Below are 20,004 nucleotides of genomic sequence, written 5' to 3' on the forward strand. Positions count from 1 at the left end.
ACTGACATGTTCTCTTCTTTAAGGTTCTAAACCCATCTTTCTTTATCATTGATGACTTCAAGAGTACCTCTTTTTATTTTCATGTTCTCTACTTTAAGGTTCTAAACCCATCTTTCTTTATCATTGATGACTTCAAGAGTACCTCTTTTTATTTTCATGTTCTCTACTTTAAGGTTCTAAACCCATCTTTCTTTATCATTGATGACTTCAAGAGTACCTCTTTTTATTTTCATCTTTCCCTCAAACTTGCCAGTACAACATTAATAGGAACAGTATTTGATTTATGCGAAATATGTCTAGCCAAAATATCTCAAATTTAAAGCAATTCAACATGTTACATTTGTTCATTTTTACCAATCCAGTTTTTTGAGTTAAGAAATTGTGATTTTTGAGAGTCTATATTCGTTAAATTTTTATAAGCAATAAGGCATGTCCCGTAATCATGGGAAAACCTTAAAAGAATGTTTGGAATAACATGTCCCTCAACTTTATTTTTTGGTGATGACATTGAGAACAATTCCATTTTCGAAGGATTTCAATGGAAACAATAAAGAGAGAGTGTGTAAGATGTACCGCACAATGCATTAAAATGCGATATTAGACAAAGATAATATTTAGAAAACTGTGATGAGGATGCAATTACAGTAAAATGATGGGCAAAGAGATTACACAAAAAAGTGGTATTGGATAAACCGGACAGTGACAATCATTCGGCTGCACAGATTAAACTGACAATGCAGTTTTGCCATTGGAAAATGCTATTATAAAGACATGAACTGAGAGATCTCTCCCTCTGAGGTCAAAGAAAAGTAATAAGTCAAAAAGAAAAAAGCTTTCTTTATATTTTTAACTTGTACCGATGATAAATACTCGTATCCTTAATTTTCCGCGAGTAATAGATTTATACGATGTCAATTTAAGGTAATTTTGCTTCATTTAGGTGGTTTCTTTTTTGCTGAAGTTTTTTTATTGTTATTTTAATGCTTTCCTAAATGATTAGTGGTGATTTAACTTTGTTGTTGACTTATAGATAGCTGCCAACTCAACTAGATTTTGCTAATTTCTACTGGTTCAATAAAAAAATCCCTATTGAAATAGAATTTTTGCACTGACTATTACTTGCTTGAATATTTAAATAAGTATTACTAATATATAATGAAGCGAGACTCATTTACAGAAGTCAGTTTGAAACTTCTTTTTTTGTTCTAAATTGTTCAGTTTGTTTTTATTCAGAACTCTCTTTTTGAATTAATTAAAAAATCTAATCTTAAATATTTTTTTATGAATGAAGTGCATATTACTATTCAAAATTATGAGTAAACATAATACATAACATTTCAAGCATATTAATGCCAATCATGACTGGAAAATAATGCAGTTTTTCTTTTTTGATGACTATAAATATTATGCAACAATTAGCATGACATTTATATTTCGTAAAATCTACAGGATTTTTTCCTATGTACGTTGGTAGTTATGCTTTTATTATGTAAATTGTGTCCATGTTTCCCTCCTTCAGACGGTTGGGCATGCAACTCTACCTTTTTTAATGAGTTACATTTATTTTGTATTTCGGTACATTGTCAACTTTATTAAAATGCTTAATAGTTTTTTTCCTCTGCCATATCAATTAGTCAATTATGTTTTGAGTTCACTCATTTTAAGCTAAGCATATAAAATGTGGTATTTTCATTATTTATGCTTACATTATATTCATTAAGACACACAAAAAAATGTATGTATAAAAAATTATATTTTATTTAAGAAATAAAATGGGTCGTATAGGCACCATTCACCAAATCAATGAACAAACCATGTAGTTGAATGCTTGTTTTCTTATGAAATTTGTTTTATTTACTGAATTACAACTTTAATCCACCATAAAAACATAATGGTAAATCTCAAAAGGAATAATTAAAAATTTAAAAGAAATTTCATTTGTCAATAACCGTTTTGAGTTTAAAAAAAACTTTAATAGTTTATAAATTTCTTAACAGAAAGTGTTTACTCCAATTGAAGAATTACTGTTAATTTTTGGGTGTTTTAAGAACCCTGACAATGGCAGAAAAATAAAATGAGTATAAAATACACGCCCCAGTGTCGATAGAAAAATATTTATTGAGATGATGCGTTTGCGCACCTTTTGTCGAAAATGGGTTGATATGATTATTTTTTATAATGACTAAATACAGCATTAAAGTATTCCTGCACTATTATTGAATAAAAAATAGCCGTTTTAGTGTTAAAACTTTAAAAAAATTATTGTTTCAAAACTTTTGGCTTTTAATTTCTAGCTTTTACCATCAGTGTAGTTAGATTTTGGGTGGTATCGTCCAACCATCTTTTTTTAGGTCTCGAGTTGTAAGATTTCCATCTTAAATTTCTATTATCATTTAATCTTTCAACGATGCCAAACATCTGAATTCAATAAATCGAGTTATCATTTTTCTTCTGATCATGGTCAAAAATTTAGGTTAGATTTGTCTTTATTTGTCCAAGTTTCATCACCATACATAACTATAGGTTTGATAACTGTTTTATAAAACTTGGATTTTCTCAGCAAGAAGTATTGATATAAGGAAAGACATTTTTCTTTTTGTATACTGGAGTTTATTTCTTCTGATATATTGTGAGGGGTGAAAGTTTTCCATATTTTGACGGATTTCCATCTTTTTAAAAAAACCACAAGACGGAGCGAAACGGAATATTACTACAGTAGAACTCCAATTATCTGAATCGCTTTCAGAATTCCTATGGAAATATAGTAAAAAGATAAGTTTCTCTTTCATTTTCTTTTTTCATATGAATAAAATAAAATGTTAGTAAAGCCAAGGAAAGGTTTATGCGGAGAAAGTTTACAGGATAGGACAAAGATAAACAAATGAGGGGGAATCCAGTGACAAAAGAGCACATGGGAGACTGTATGAATAAGGATGTTAGTTGTGGAATGTTATCTTAGGAATGTTGTTTGTCGTCAAAGAAATGTGAACGCTAGACCCCCTGGTCAGCTTGCTTGTGCCAATTGGCGGCACTTTACCGAAGACAACTTTGAAGGAAACTTTTAGTAGAGGGAAAGGATGAAGAAGGTGTGTTGGATAACCACAAAAAGATAAATTTGAAAGATTGCGTGCACATGGTTGAGGAAGCTTGGAATTTAGTTAAAGATGTCTCATTAAGACGTGCATGGAACAAGTTAAAAGGCGTATCAACTAAAGAAGAGAAGGAAAAAGAGAAAAGGGAAAAATAAGTTTAAAAAAAAAAAGAAAAAGGGGAAGAGACAGAAGATGAGGATCTCTTGAGGAATTCAGAAACATATTTTTGAAAATTCCTGGATGTTCAGATGTCAGTGATGAAGATATAGGAGAGTGGATTTCAAATTTTAGATGATGATGCACTTATTGAAAGTGTGATGGAGGAAAGTGTCAATGAAGAAGATGATCCTAAAGCTGAAATTAAGGAAGACACAGGGCCGTCAGCTAGTGAAGCATTTGCTGGCCTTGAAACTGCAATGAAGTGGATGGAGCACCAACCCGAGTGTGACTATATGCAACTTTTCACTGTCAAACGAATGTGCGACTTAGCTGCCCGAAAACGGATGAAGACAGTTAAACAGCTTACTTTAACTGAGATGTTTAGCATGTAATAACTTTCATTTACTGCAAGGTATGTACACATTATTCATAAAAAGATCTCTTTCCTTAAAAACAGTTTTTCCCCTCATTTTCACTATATATACAGTAATTATTTAAAATGAGCATTTTTTTAAAAAAAAATCCAATTATCCGAATGGGGTCCGGTCCCAATTGATTTGGATAATTGGAGTTCTACCGTATTAGTAAATTCTAGGTTTTTTATTTTTTTTTCTCTTTCCCCCGGTTTCGTATGTAGGTTAACGTCAGAGGAGAGAACCGGTTTTCTCTAATGGGTGAAGGTGTGTAGGGGAAAACGTCACTGCAACATGTGACTTCACCTTCCTGCTTAAGGTCGATCAGTCAGTTCCGCGCTCGCGATTAAATTTCCGTTTTTATTTTTCTTTAGAAAAAAAAAATTGGTATTTGTCAGAAGAGAAGTAAAGTGAAATCGCGACTCGCAAAATTTGTGGATTGTTTTTCTATCTAACGTGTCTACTAGTTACGAAGTAAGTGGAGGTGAGTTATTAAATGCTATCATGGAATTTATCATTGTTTTTGTTATTTATTAACAAAGTATTAATTTAGCTAAGTATTATTCTTTTCCTTAAAATGCTAGCACTTTATTTTATTAGAAAATTAAATGCTTGAAAAAAATTAAAAGCTGAGGTAATTTTTGCTTGAAATAACTAATTACTTTGCATATTTTGAACTGAACAATACTCCTGAACAATAATAGGTTTGCTAAAATAAATATGGAATTTTTTTAAAGCATTATTTGCATTTTGTGTATTTTTATTGAAAAGTTTGTTCACAATTTTTATGAAAAGAATTCATATATAATTTTTTGTTTACTTAAAATTATTGGACGGGACACGCCCACTTATGCAGGGGTCTGTCTAGGTTTTTCTGAAAGGTACCTAATTTGTGAAAATTTAGGCATAATTTGTGAAAAATTTAAAATTATATTACGAAATCAATACAAAAACATGGTAAAAATATAGATTTATCGTTTCTAAAGGGATACAAAAATAAAATTTTAAGAAAAAGTATTTTGTGAAACTACCGTTTTTCCTAAAGTTGAATTTGTGAAACTACCGTTTCACCTAAAATTGAATTTGTGAAGGTACCGCTAAGCGGTAGTAAATTTGGCCTGGACAGACCCCTGTTATGATTTTGAAATTTTCAGTCTTGACAATTTTTGAAACTTTCACCCCTGTATATTGTTAGTATCATTGATAATTGAACAAAGGTAGGTAAAACTCTTCCAAAATTAGAGTTATCTACCTCAAGTGCTGATGAAACAAGATTTTATTCATTAATAACAACTTCATTAGCTGATTTTATAAAATAAACTAGTAAATTAAAGAAACTCTACTCCTACTGAGAATGATCAACATAAGCATCAAGCTGAATTGTCTAAGCCTCTCAAATCAAGTTGGCGAATTATATATTCAAGTGCAAGTCAGATGATAGCAGAGAGAAAATAAGAATTCTTTGACTTTTTGAGATCCCCTACTTTTCCATCTATTCAACAAGAATGAATGGAAATGATTTACTTTTGTTATCAAACAATATTTCACAAAAAGAAGAAAAAACAATGGTGAGCAGTTATTACTTATTTTCAGGTTCAACCAGAGTTCTTTAAATAGACAGACTTAAGCACATCTATGATTTTATCAATAGGGTGACCCGGGGTAATTTACGATCACTCTGTTTCTGGGGTAAATAATGATCACCTAAGTTATATTTAAAAAAAAAAAATTTTTTTTTAAATTTGAGACATGGACAAGAATGCTTGTACACTTTACTAAAGTATAACTACATTTACTTAATAATAGCTTTTTGTTTTATCTAACAAAATAAGTATCTTTTAAACTGCTTTCTGTATTTTCAATTTCAAAGATGGGTTTCAAAATGTGCGCATTTCTACAAAGATCCCCCTCCTTCTCTCAATAATAAATATTTTGAGTTACTTTATATTTCTTTTATATAAAAATAGTGTAAGCTTTTGTTTAATTGTTTCACATCTACTGTAAACATTATAATTGATTATAAGAAACTATATCCAATGTTGCCCCCTACAGATGGGGTAATTATTGATCATTGGGGTAATTCCTGATCACTGTCATTTCTTCTTATAAATAGTATATAAAATAGCTAATAAATAGCTAATTGTCTTTTCTTAAATAACAGTTCATATTTATTAAGTGGAACAACTATAAAATATATTTTAACTATCATCACAAAATTTGTTTTTAACGGTATACAAGACTGTATTCTGATTTGCACCATTTCTGGTTTGTCATACCTTGCTTCTATCTTAATTTTATGTGTGTACATTGTTAGAATAATTTTTAAGTTTATAAATTAGCTTAGTATAAATATGGTGAGAAATTATTAGCCTAAAAAGGATACTAAGCTTCTAGAAAGCAAAATTAGTTAATTTCTTTTAATGATTAAAAATGAAAATTTCAATGTGAGAGCTGCTGCCAGAGCTGTTGAGAGCAGTTGACATACCTTACTTTACTTTACACTTTCACTTAATGAAGTTAAAAAATCCAGCAAAAGTAATCCATGAGGGAACTCTCTTATATTTCAGCAGAACATGAGAATGAGTTGGCTGATTGCCTAAAATGTATGGCATGATGCAAAGATTTTTTGAAATTTAAAGTGTTAATCTTTCTTCTTGCTTTTAAATAAATAGTTTTATTAGCTGCTTAAACATATCTTTTTGGTTTATTTGTTTGATCTTGATGTCTTATTTGTTAATTACTATTATATAATTATTTTTAAACAGCCCCTTTACAATAAAAACTGGCGATCAGTAATTACCCCAGAAGTGATCAGGAATTACCCCAGCAATGATCAAGACCCGGGGTAATTCCTGATCACTAAAAATTCAAAATCTTTTAAATTCTAATTAGATTTTCAAACAAAAGAAGGAGGCATAGGACTCATCTCATATAGCCTCAAACTTCCAGTAAATATTAAAATTCTATCTTGAATAGTTTTTTCACAAAATAGATGTTTGCATTTTTTGATCAAGAATTACCCCGGGTCACCCTATGAATTACACAGTATATTAATAAAGTTTAAACAATAAAACATATCATGTAATTATAATGCTGGATGATTTCCAATGTAATAAATAAATTAAAGTGAAAAATAACCACCTCTTGTCAGTATTTTTATCAGAATTTTCTGATGAACTTGGCACAGTTTGATTGGGCTGAGTCAAAGATGGCGGGTCAGCTCCAGTAAAGAATGATCTGATGTAATTCCATATGCTTGTAATTGGAAACAGCAGAAACCAAAACATCGAAGAAATAAAGTTAGCACTCTGATTAATGCTGGAAACTGCTTGCTCCTGCAGTAAAAATCAAATGTTACATCATAAGATTAAAACAAGAACTGAAATAATGTGACCAACCTTCATTAAAGATAGTACTTATTTTATTAGGTACTTTTCCGTAAGCCCAAACACAAGTACAACTCAACTAACTTTTTTATTATTTATTTTTCAGAAAGATCAGTTTGAGTTCAAATTATTGAATAAAGTAATAATAATTGAATTAACTTGTGCCCATCTGAAAAGTACCTATTATTGATTATTTTATTTATGCTGCAATACAGGGCTCGAAAAACCACCTGTCCTCGGCGGTCAAAAATTCCCTGCGGACAACAAATTTCTCGAATCCGACATCCGCACGGACGGCCATTTTCCAGTTAATATTCGTGATACATTTTCAATTTTTGTTATTTTACAAGAGTCTAGCGCCTCACTTCTAAAATGACCCTCTAATCTAGAAATACAGCAACATACTGCTCTTGGTGGAATTGATGTATTCTCTGTCTGGGAGTACTGCAGTGGTTGAAAGAGGCTTTTCAGCAATGAGCTTACAAAAAAACACATTACGTACTGGTCTTAAACAAGAAGCGTTAAACGCAATTATGAACATCTACCTAAATGGAAAACCCCTTTCAGATTTTGTGCAGAAACCTCTGTAAATCATTGGCTTGATTGTGGAACTGGCTAACGTCATATTTGTTTCATTTAAAAAACGAAGTACCCTCGGATAAATTGACATTCCAGATAACTTGACCTTCGTCATTTAAATTATTTTATAAAAGAAATAAATTATATCATAAAATAAATACTAGGTTTTACTATTAGTAACCTAGTATTTGTAATCCTAGTAACCACTAATTCATTGTGCAATTTATTTAAATGTTTGTAATAAATAAGAGAAAATTATATTTTTATTTATTTAGAAGCGACGGGTTAGTTTCAAAGGAGGACGGGTACATTGTTGGACAAGATGTTCTCGGGGACGGGTAAAATTTCTGACTTTCTTCGAGCCCTGCTACAATATAAGGTAATAAAAAAAATATTTTGAATTCTGTCCCTGTCATTCAAAATAGCTTTTTTGTGCAGATAATGAATTTCGCTCAAATGTTGCCAGCACCACAACTGTTTGGCTCTTAGAGAAAATTATAATAATGAAAAGAAAAAAAAAAGGACACATAGTTCTTTGGTGCAGTTAAAACCAAAGTGATGGTTCATCTTCAATACTACCCTACTGTATGATGATGAAATCTTTAACGGTGTATAGACCCCTTGAGATTCCACATTTTTTCGAATTTCAGATTTTCCACTGTGTCTATGGGAAACAGTTATTTTTTAAACTACAAATCTACATTGTTAAATTCGTATAGGATGTCATAAGACTCAATGTCAATCCTCAGTCCTACATGCCATAATTTAAACATGGGGTGGCCACTCAAATCAGGTTTCCCTCATTTTTCCAGGTCAGAATGTTTTTTCCCCTCATAAAATGCAGGATGGGTACAAGAAAAGCGTCAATATTACGAAGTATTTTATTTAAAATGTTAATTTTTTAATATATCACCTTAAAAAAATCATTTTAACAATTTGGCAAAATTTTATTTTTTTAATGTTTTGGTACACTACTTTTAAAAAATGAAGACAGCTTGTTTAGCTTTTAAAATATATTGTTTTAATAGAATATTTTTAAATTTACTTTCAATAGTACTAGCACAAAGTGAACCAAATACGGAATGACCAAAAAACCTTGGATATTTTCATGGAGCAAAAGAAAGCCATTCCAGGTGAATATCTATTAACCCTCCTGGCGGCTGACACGAAATAACTCGGGCATGATTTCTACACGTAAAGCGGCAAGCCTGAAATAACTCGGGTTGTCTGTCTGCATCTCTAACGACAGACCAGAGTTTTTGGCTGGTATTTTTTTCTCCTTCCCCTACGACCGCCGACTGGGTACTAATTGAGGGGTGGTTATAGCTGTCATCATAAATCACTATGGCAGAAGAGTTGTGAGTTTATTTAAGAGTTCATAGTATGTTAGGAGTTTAATTGTACTGATAGTAAAAGTTTGTTTTGAAGGGAAAAAATATTAATTTTAGGTTTTCTTTTTCTAATACTAAATCAAACATTTTGTTGCTATTTTATTTCTATCTTTTTAAAAATTGAAGTCTGAGATGAAATTAAAAAAATAGGAATAAATAAAATATATCTAAAATTACTTATAATTTTTTTTTATTGAATACTTGCATATTTTTAAAAAGTTTTAAAATATCTCTAGTAATAATGTTATGCTGTTTCATTATAAGTACTGTAAATTCGATATTTGAAAAATATTCATCAGCTAAATTTTATTTTGCGAACTTACTTACTTATGAAAGAAGAGATTTTAACTTAGTTTAGATTTTGACTTATTTTATTTCTTTCTAACTGCCAGGAAATATCTTACTATTTCGTCATTAAAGTTAACTAATTTTAAAATTTTGTTTTGCAAACATTCTTTTAATCACATTTTTTTTCTTCTTCATATTATTCTAAAAAATGCTGAAACAAAGTCTTATTCTGTTGTTGTTCAGGGTGGCCACTCAAATCAGATTTCAAATTTCCCTGATATTTCCAGGTTTTCCAGGTAAAAATTTTAAAATTTCCAGGTCCGTGTTTTTTGTTTATAAAGTGTAGGACGTGTACAAGAAAAATGTCGTTATTATAAAATATTTTATTCAAAAAGTCATTTTTTTAACATATCTTGAAAAAAAAAATTTTTTTTGACAAGATTTTGTTTTTTAATGTTTTGGTGCAACATTAATTTTTAAAAAATTAAGGCACGTGGAGAAAATAATATGCTTAGCTTGCAGGATATATTGCTTTTACTGAATAAAATTTTTTTAATGTTTTACTTTAAGTAGTATTTGCTCAAAGTGTAACTACAAAATGGTAAAAACAGAATGACCAATAAAACCTTGTTTAAGTATTGTTTAATGTATTTTCATTAAGTAAAGGAAAACCGTTTCAGGGGATTATATATCAATAAATTTTAATAATTACTGTGGCTCCCAAAAGTGTTCCCTCATTTATAACTTTTATTGAAACAGGAAATAAAAATTCATTTATTAAAATGAATACTTAACAATGGGTATTTGATAATAAAAAGTGTAATCTATTATTAGCAAAACTGCATGGAGTATTTTAAAAACAAAGCAAAAGTTAATTTTTAAGCTATCAATAATCAAACAGTAACAAACATTTTACCCGACGAAAACCATCGGACAGTTAAATGTTTTCGGATTTCAGAATTAAAATTATCTTCAATTGCTTTAATTTTTTTATTTAATTATTATTCATTTAATTCTTTATTTATTTTTTTGCAATTTAGTATCGAACTTATGATAACAAAATTATATTTTAATTTTTGCTTACTAACTTCGTAATATTTTATTATTTAAAAACGGCTCGTGGTCCTAATAAAACAATAGACCAAATTTGATTATTTGTCATCATAAGAGGTATGCACTGTGCAATATATGATAAAATGTATAAAAGGAGGACTTCATATCAGAGATTAAAATTATAAAATTTGTGGAAAAATTCATAAATTCGCAATAGAGTGATGCAAAAATTTCTGTAACATTTTTAAAAAAATATTCCGAACAAATTTCTCCCGACAAAAAAAAAACTAGTTCATATTTACAAACTTCTAAAAGGTATAGTAGATGCGAAAAGAAACTAATAAATATTAATTTAATGAAAAGTTAGAATATTTACTAAAACAGATTTTTTTTTTTTTTGAAAGAGTACAATGGCTTTTGTGGGATAAAGTTTTTGTCACTTTTTGATGATTGATTTCTTCAAAATAAACTTTTCCTTTGTTTTTAAAATATTCCATACAGTTTTGTTAAGATTAGAATACATTTTTTATTATTAAATATCCATTCTGAAATATTCATTTTAATTAATGGATAGTCTTATTTCATTGAATGTCATAAGTGTACGAACACTTTTGTTTGTGAGTCACTGTAATTACATTTCAATATAAAGCTGTACTGTATACTACATTATACTGTATTTTATCATACCAGTATTTTAATAAAATTCATTGATAACATTTTCTTTAAACCAATATCTCAAGACAAATTTTTAAATAATGTTGTTCTGAATTAGCATTTTTATTTCCAGAGATTCAAAATACAAAAATAAATGTCACAAATGTAAAATTGTCTAATTTTTTGTTCTATACTCTAAAGAAAAAAATAGATAAAATTCCTTAAATTTTATACTTTTTTGATTTTTCTCCTTATTTGAAATTAAAACATTTAAAGAATTTTAATCTAAACACACAGTTTTTTAGTTTAGTATATTTAATTGTTTTTGTTTTGACAACTGGAATCTTGTACAGCACAGAACTAAAACACATAAGTTTCGTTTTCCTTCTTGCGACAAAACACATATGAATAAAAAAAATTATATTTTATGTTTATACATCATTTTTTATGATTCCTATGCATTCCTTAGTCTTTGTCAGCTTTTTACTGATAACTATACAATTCGAATTTTGAATTAAAAATCAAATATTTATCAACAAGCAGTAAAATTAAATATTAATATATAGTTAGTTCTAAAAAAATCTTTTTTAAATTAAAATATGTCATAAAAGGTAAAAATGAAATAGAAAAAATTAGCATTAATGCAACAATTTTTTTGACTAACATTAATGTTAGCAATTGTAAAAAAACTGATTTGTTGGTTTGGTGAAAAAAAATAATTTACAGATTTCTTTGAATGGGAGTACAAAAGCTTTCAGAAAAAGAGTGCAATATAAAATCTATTATTAATTATACCCAACTAATTTTCGGATATTTTTATAAAGTTAAAAATGCAAAAACATTTTGACTCATTTTGTCAAAATAGAAAAAATTACCACTAAAGCATCGAAACAAACTGGATAGAAACAACTATCCTAACCCCTTCTTCCACATCCAGCACAATCTTTGCGTTTCCTAAATTGCGCAGTCGCATAGTTTCCATAGAGATCAAAGATTTCTACATTTGTTTAGCAACTATGGGAGAATTTCATGTGGCATTCTAGTTTAACAGGGTTATAATAGAGCAAATTTTGATGCAAGCAAAGTATAGCTAAGTTGATAACATTTTAACTGTTTGGAGACGCATTTCCGTCTAAAAAATGCGGGTATAATGGATGAAATAATTTAAATTAAGAAAATTAGTAAATAATTTAAATTAGTGAAATTAAAAAAATGTCAGAAAAAAATTTCCAGCTTTTCTTTAAAATTCCCTGATTTTCCAGGTTTTTTCCAGTATAAAAAAATTCCCTGATAATTCCAGGTTTTCAAGGTTTTCCAGGTGGGTGGCCACCCTGTTGTTTTTGTCATATTTTATGCATTTCCCTTGAATTATCGCATCTTAAATTCGTACAGAAATAAAATTTAAAAAAATTTTGAACAGAATACGAAAGGCAAACTATTGAATTTTTAAAAAATAACTTGTACATTCAAAAACATTTTTGCTAAAAGAAAAATCGTCCAACTACAAAGAAACGGATGAGATTAAATATCTGTTTAAGTTTAATTCAAAGTATTAAGTTTATATAAAAACCATATAATATTTTGAAACAATTTTTCTCAGCTAAACTCTGATTATTTTTTGTCACAATTAAAATTTTATAGAATACTATCAAGTGATATATTAATAATGTGAGCAAAATTCTTAAAACTAAAGATGATACTTTTTTATTGCATCATAATAAAGGAATTTAATAAATAGCAATTAAGCATTAATTTTTGGTAGCTTAAATTATTTAACAAGAAACTACTTCAAAGTTTTCTCATGTACTTATGAACTCATTCATTATTTAATAAACCAATATGGCTTGCATAAAAATGTATTCCAACCAAACTAAGTAAAAACAAGACTAGGTAAATATCAGAGGATAAAATAATTTCTATTTTTTATAATTATTTAAACGAAATTTTGTAAATACTATTCTTATGTATTTGTTTCAAATTTCTAATTTAATTATAATAAATTTATATCAAGGACAATAATAAAAGGAAAAGGCTACGCAAAGTTAATTTATATGTATTACTCAGTTTTTTACTATTACTGAGACCAAAAAACAGGTCAAACAATCTAGTATTTATTTAGCAAGGAGTATAAACCTTTTTTCAATAGAGAAAATTAAAAAAGTTATTTTTATTGAATAATTTAACAAAATAAATATATATTCAAACAGTATTTTGAAGGGTTTAAAAAAAGTTTCATTTTTTTACTTAGGAATTAATTTTAAAAGGACAACAACAACACATTTGTTTCAACCATAGAAAATCTGATAGTCTTGCAATTTTTTAGTGCTGACAAAATTGAGAACAATTCTACTTATCCAACTTGATACATATTTATTACATGAACTACCACCGTGTAAAATTGATCGCAAAAGTTTAAAATGTAACAGCCTTTGTTTGTTTAGAGAGTTAAATTTTATTAGTTGACCTTTAATGAAGAATGGAAGAAAAAAAAATTCATTATTATTAAAAGTTATTACTGTGTTTTAGGGATGTATGAGTTGGTTGTTGGTAAAATTATTGAGAACATCATTAAAGTTGTCACAATAAAAATACTTCCTTTTAAAATACAATCCTGAAAAAGATTCTAAAATTCTAATTAGGACAGATAAAATATCTGTGTGATAAAAGCATGGATAACTTTCTAAAATTACATACACATATTTAGTTTTATTTCTTATTGCTTTTCTATTATATATGAGGCTGATTTTTAAAGGACAAATTTATTTTCAAAATTTCTTTTCCTATTGAAGCCTTTTATTTATATGCACTATTTTATAATTTCGGACAATAAATAAATTGTTTGGTTGAAATTTGTTTATCGTTATTAAGTTCCATCCCCTCCTTTTTCAATATACATACATAAATACATTTCTCATTGCAAACTAGGATGCAATCATTTTCCCCCAGAAATGCTTTCTTGTTAGCTGACATTCAGAAAAGTGTGAAATTTGACAAAAATAGAGTGTCAAGTATTCAAAGAGTGATTTGTCTTCTTTCCAGAACTGTGCAGAACTAGGAATATTTCTTATAGCTGTTCCATACAATTAGCAAGTATTGGGCTGAGATACAGGAAATAGCCCTCTGCAGAGAAGTAAATCTCACTCTTTCAACCCACTGACCATCCATTAAACTCGTAAATTACACTTTTAAAAGTTATTGTCAGTAATGCAATTAAATGGGGGTGACTGTATAAGGATATCAACTAAAAAAAAAAGCAATTCTTTTTTATTGATAGCTCATGTGTTATAAAATTAAAAATGATGGAAAAATTTTATCGATAGAGAGCAAGCAGTAGAGAGAAATAGGGGGGGAAAAGGCAAATGAACTTTCTTTTTCTTTCTAAAAAAGGCTGTAAATGTGATTGACTATACATCAGTTTACGAATCCTTACTGGAAGAACAAAATTTTCTGGGCGAAGAATTTAAAAAGTTTTATTCAGATTTCAATAATCAAGTTTTAAAAAATATTTTAACAATGGTTATCAAGCCATGTCATCTTTCATATTTTCGGGTTCGGCAATATTTTTGGTTTCTGCATGGAAGTACTATCTACAAGCAACAAGGAAATTTATTTGGTACACAAAGAGTTAAAAAGTTTCAATTTAAAAAAAAAATGGGGAAAAAAAGGAATTAACTTATACTAGTCAAAATTACACTTAGCTACATTTTGAATATTGATGATGAAATTATATTCTAAATGATGTACTTTCCAAATCAGAGATATAACTTAGAAGGAAGATAATGATAAAGGTTTAGATTAAATAAAAGAAAAAAGATTACCACTGTGCAAGATTGAAAACTATAGAAAATTAAAGGATTTTAATAGCAATTATGTACACTATGTGTAGCGATAATAATCACTAAATGAAAAAAAAAATTTAATAATAAAAAATAAAGAAACATAAACTTCACAATATTGTTTTCAAATTTAATTTTTTTATTTTATTTATTACAAGTTTTTTTTTTATCTAAGAAAAACTTGAATGATATTGTTCTAATAATTTTTATAAATGAGGAAGGTGAGAACGAAACACAGTTATTATTTAAATATAAATTGTAAAAAGGTAAAATCATTCTGTAAACAAGCATTGCTTTCCACAAGCATTCAAAAAAGATGGTTGAGGAGTGAACTTCTTAATGGGTTTCATCAATCAAACTGTCAATACCCGGACTGACCACATAGAGCGTGAAAAATTCTCTTAACAACAAACGGAAAAAAAGGGGGTAGGCATCCCCTTTATCTGACCCTCGCCGTTTGGGGTGCATCTCTGGTAAATATGCTTGCCCTTTTAAGAGTAAAACTATATCAAGTAGGCGCCACCAGGAGGGTTAATAAATTTTTATATTTACAGTGGTTCCCAAAAGTGTTCGTTCACTTTTATTAAAATAGGGCACTACTTAAATGAATATTTCAGAATGGATTTTTTATAAGATGTATAACCTATTAGCAAAACTGCATGAAATAATTTAAAAACAAGGCAAAAGTTTATTTTTAAGAATTCAATAACCAAAAACTAACAAAAATTTTACCTCACAAAAGTTATTGCACACTTAAATGTTTTTAGAATTAAAATTATATTCTATCGCTTTAATTTTATTATTTTTCATTTAATTTTTGATTAATTTATTTGCTATTTAGTATCAAACTTACGAAAGCAAAATTATATTTTAATTTTTACTTGCTAACTCAATAATATTTTTTTTTTACCATTTAAAAACGGCTCATAGTTGTAATGAAACAATAGACAACATTTGAAAGTTGATTATTTGTCATCATAAGAGGTAAATCAAAATTGAATATTGCTAAATTAGTTTAATGTGTCCTATTCCTCAATGCAACATGTGATAAAATGCTTCAAAGGACTTCATATGAGAGATTTAAATTATAAAATTTGTGGAAAAATTCATTAATTCACATTTGAATGTTGTAAAAGAAATTTGTTCGTTTTCCAAAACAAACAAAGTTTTGTTTTTCTTCTTCCTAATAAACACATATGGATAAAAAAAACTTATATACATCATTTAACGTGTTTCCTATACATTCCTTAGTCTTTGTTAGCTTTTTATGGTAAAAGGAGAAACAGTTTTGGAAATATTATCTCTGGAATGCAAGGCACTTTACGAACTTTCGATATTGTGATTATTACACAACTTGAATCAAATATTTATCGACAAATCAGAAAAATTAAATGTTAAAATAGTGTTGGTTTTTAAAAAAAATCTTTTTAAAATTAGAATATGTAACAAAAGTTTAAAATGAAATCGAGAAAATTAGCATTAATTGCAACGATTTGTCGACAAACATTGCTGTTAGCAATTGTAAGAAAATGTGTGATGGGTTGACTTGGCTGAGAAAAAATAATTTACAGATTTCATTGAATGGAAGCTTTCAGAAAAAGAGCGCAATATAAAATTCATTGTTATTAAATTATAACCAACTAATTTTTGGAGAATTTCATAAAGTTAAAAATACTAAAACATTTTGAATCACTTCTTAAAATAGAAAAAAAAAATGCCATCAAAGCAGCGTAACAAACTTGAACCATAAATGGATTCAGCCCACGAACTAGAAGAGAAAAAAAAAACTGAATTTTATAAACAGAAGCAAATATCCTAACCCCTTCTTCCAACTCCACCGCAATCTTTGCTTTTCTTAAACTGCACTGCCTCCAAAGAGGTCAAAGGTTTCTCCATTCTTTTAGCAACATGATCGAGTTTTTATGTGTCATTCTACACTGGTGGACAAAATTAAGAGATGGAAGTCATTTTCCCAAATATCTCAAAAAATACTGAATATAAATAAATGAAATTTGGTATGGATATAGCTTATTCCATGATAATAAAGTATGGAAAATAAAAATGAAAGTGCCATTCACTGGCAAGACCTATTGCCAATAAATCCAATGAAGTCTGAACTTAAGGATAAAAGATGACAATAAAAGTGAGGCTTGTACAGTGTGAGTTGCCTCTAGTATGGTGTATGATCACCCCTGACAGACAGACAGCATGCACAAAGTGTACGTATGCTGTTAATAAGGGAGTTAAGGAGGACTTGAGGAAGACCCTCCCATTCTTCCACCAGAGCAATTTTTAACTCCAGAATGGTTCTGGGGGGAGGTTGGCGCATCGCAGTAGCTCTCCCAAGAGCATCCCAAGCATGTTCAATAGGATTCAGGTCAGGGGATTTGGCTGGCCAATCCATTCGTTGAATATCCTCGCTTTCCAGATACTCATCAACCATGAGAGGAGCCCTATGAGGTTGCGCATTGTCGTCCATAAAAATGAAGTCAGGGCCAATTTCCTTGATAGTTCCAGGTGGGTGGCCACCCTCATATATAGAAAAGTGAACCCAAAACCCAACTTTCTACATTACCAGCTGGTAATTTCTGCTGCAAGCCCGTCAGCTCATGGTAGTGCCCCAAATTTCTCGATTATTGCATGTAAAGAAAGATATGTAATATCAATAATAAATTCTTCTACTTAAGAGGTTGACTAAGGCAGGAGCGTACGGGGCAGTTGCCCCAGGCCCCGCCCCCAAATCGAATAGAAAGTTTATTTTACATTTGAGGAACTTTTAATTGCTTTAATGAACTTTTTTTAAACAAAATATCAGTACAGTGTAAAATCCGTCAGATTTCTGTCAGCTTCTTTATTAATCTATCGGATGAACACAATCTATATTTCGTAAATCCATAACTTTCAAGGGCTGAATTCAGCTAAATTTTTGTAATTACGATGGACACATTTGGTCACTCAAAAGCCTGTATTTTAACATATCGCAAAATGTGATATGTTTACAAAAGTTCAGGCTTCTGATTGGCTCCCTTAATCCATCATAATTGCGAAAATTTAGTTGAATTCCACCCTAATGTCAGTAAGTACAGGAATTTTTCGCAGCTAGATGACAAAGTTAACAATCAGAAAACTGTATTCGGTATGATGGACATAGAATTGTCCGAAAATCAATAAAATGGACAAAACGATATTTTGTCTGACCTTTAGAGGGGGACTTCAGACTTTTTATACAGGGATGAGAAAAAGGCAAAAAAGCTAAATTTCCACACGAGTAAATTTTACACACGCGCAATTGTTTCATAATAAATTCCAGACAGTTTAACATAATAAATAACAATGTGTTGATGTAAAATTGTGTACTAATTTATTATTATATAAATTATTACATCGATACTTAACATTTAGTAAAAAGAAAAATTACCAACTGAAAAAATCAAGCTAGAAATTATATTTTTCTTTAGTTCACATAAGAGACAATTATTACTTGAAAAACTACCTGGTTTAGCAAATTAAAACTACTGAGAAGAAACATTAATATTCCATTTCTTTTAATAAATACTGTTACATGATTTATAGCAAAAAACTTTTACAATTGGAATCACTATGTTCATATTATAATCTAATCTAACTAGAGCCCTGTGAAACATATAATTGTGAAGTAGAAATATATAGTAACTCCTTAACATACAAAAATTGCTACTTTAGCTTGAAAAATTACATAATCAGGAACTGTTTAGATAATTATTTTTCATTAGATAAGAGTTTTGTATTTTATAGCATAAATAACAGCAACACTATTTTTAAAATTTTCGATTTTGATCCTGAGTTAATGAACTCTTTTTCAAAAAAAAAAAAAAAAAATTATAAAAATTGAATCATTTCTTAAGTGATCGCTTCTGTTTGCTATATCTTTTATGTTTGCTATATTTAGTCGTTAGCCCATCTTCAAACATCTTGTGACAAATCCTACTTTTTCTTCTTTGAAAGCACAGAATGTAAGTTTTGAATATATTCTCTTCCAGTTTCGCTGATGTTGTAACACCTACATATACTAATAATTGTCGATATAAAAACAGTCACCTTTATTGTAACTAATTCAAGAAAAAAAATTACTTATTTTAAGAATCGCTATAATCGATCTTAAAATTATGTGAATACAAATTGCGATCCGGGATATATGATTTATATCTCGTAAATAAGAATCGCAATGTACGATATTCAAATTGTGTGAATGGGAATCGCACCACGCAGCTGCTGAATCACGAAAATACGGAAAGCTATGTTTGATATTAAAATTGTGTGAATAAGAATCGAGATATTATCAGATTCCGGGCATGAGACTTTTAAAAGACTTGCCTGAAGCAGCGACGTCTGAATTATGAAAATACGAGCTATCTGGAGGGCGGGTAAAAATGAGGAAAATCTTACTTTCTGCACATAAAAGCGGAGAAAATAGCTGGAATAAGTACAAATGCGGAAAGGTTGGTAGCTATGTAGTTTGAATTTTCTGTTAACCTTTGAAAATCGGAAATAAATATAATTATTTCATTTCAATGGCTGACTTTTCTGAAAAAATGGAATATTTATTAAAACAAATTAAATTTTTAGAGAATTGGAGTTTTTGATAATAGGGCTGAAATTCGAGAGACAAAAGTGAAAAAAGCGGAAATCCGCTGAAAAACAGAAAAATCTCATCCCTGTTTATAGCTACTTTAGGCTCTAGTTATTTTTCTTGTTATCTATAATGAGGTGAAAAATTTAAATACCTCTATAAAGTTCGGTTCTTCATTACTGAAGTCGTGAAGCAGAGGGGGTCCCAAAAAAATTTTTTGCCCCAGGCCCTGCTTCTACTGATATGAGCAATGCAAATAATTTTTTAATTAAATACTCTCATACTTAAATATAGAGCGATGAATTAAAAAAATGTATTATTTGGGTATGACAATAATTAAAAATAGAGTAAAATAAAGAAAAGTTAAAATTTACCGGAAGAATGAGAAGCACAGCCGAGGGGGCTAGTTGAAGATTTCTCAATGTTTCCGAATAATCCGATTCAGAAAACTGTCTCCTCGGAAAAGTCGTACACAAGGAGAAGTTTGAAAAGGGTGGACGAACTTCCTAAAAGAAAGAAACATGAATGACTAAATAAGAGAACT

The 20,004-nt window shown here is 29.1% G+C and overlaps 1 protein-coding gene across 1 annotated transcript in view; it reads right to left on the reverse strand.

Annotated features, from left to right (window-relative positions):
- Positions 1-20,004, reverse strand: part of LOC107440358 (UBX domain-containing protein 4) — a 64,947-nt gene that overhangs the window by 799 nt on the left and 44,144 nt on the right. Inside the window, exons 12-13 of the mRNA XM_043053774.3 lie at positions 19,835-19,966; positions 6,806-6,999 (exon numbers count right to left, since the gene is read on the reverse strand). Coding sequence (XP_042909708.1) covers positions 6,806-6,999; positions 19,835-19,966 — 326 coding nt within the window. The remainder of the gene's footprint in view (positions 1-6,805; positions 7,000-19,834; positions 19,967-20,004) is intronic.

This window comes from Parasteatoda tepidariorum, chromosome 2 (genome assembly GCF_982258835.1).
Source record: "Parasteatoda tepidariorum strain Cologne lab strain chromosome 2, Ptep-v5.0, whole genome shotgun sequence".
Taxonomy (NCBI): domain Eukaryota; kingdom Metazoa; phylum Arthropoda; class Arachnida; order Araneae; family Theridiidae; genus Parasteatoda; species Parasteatoda tepidariorum.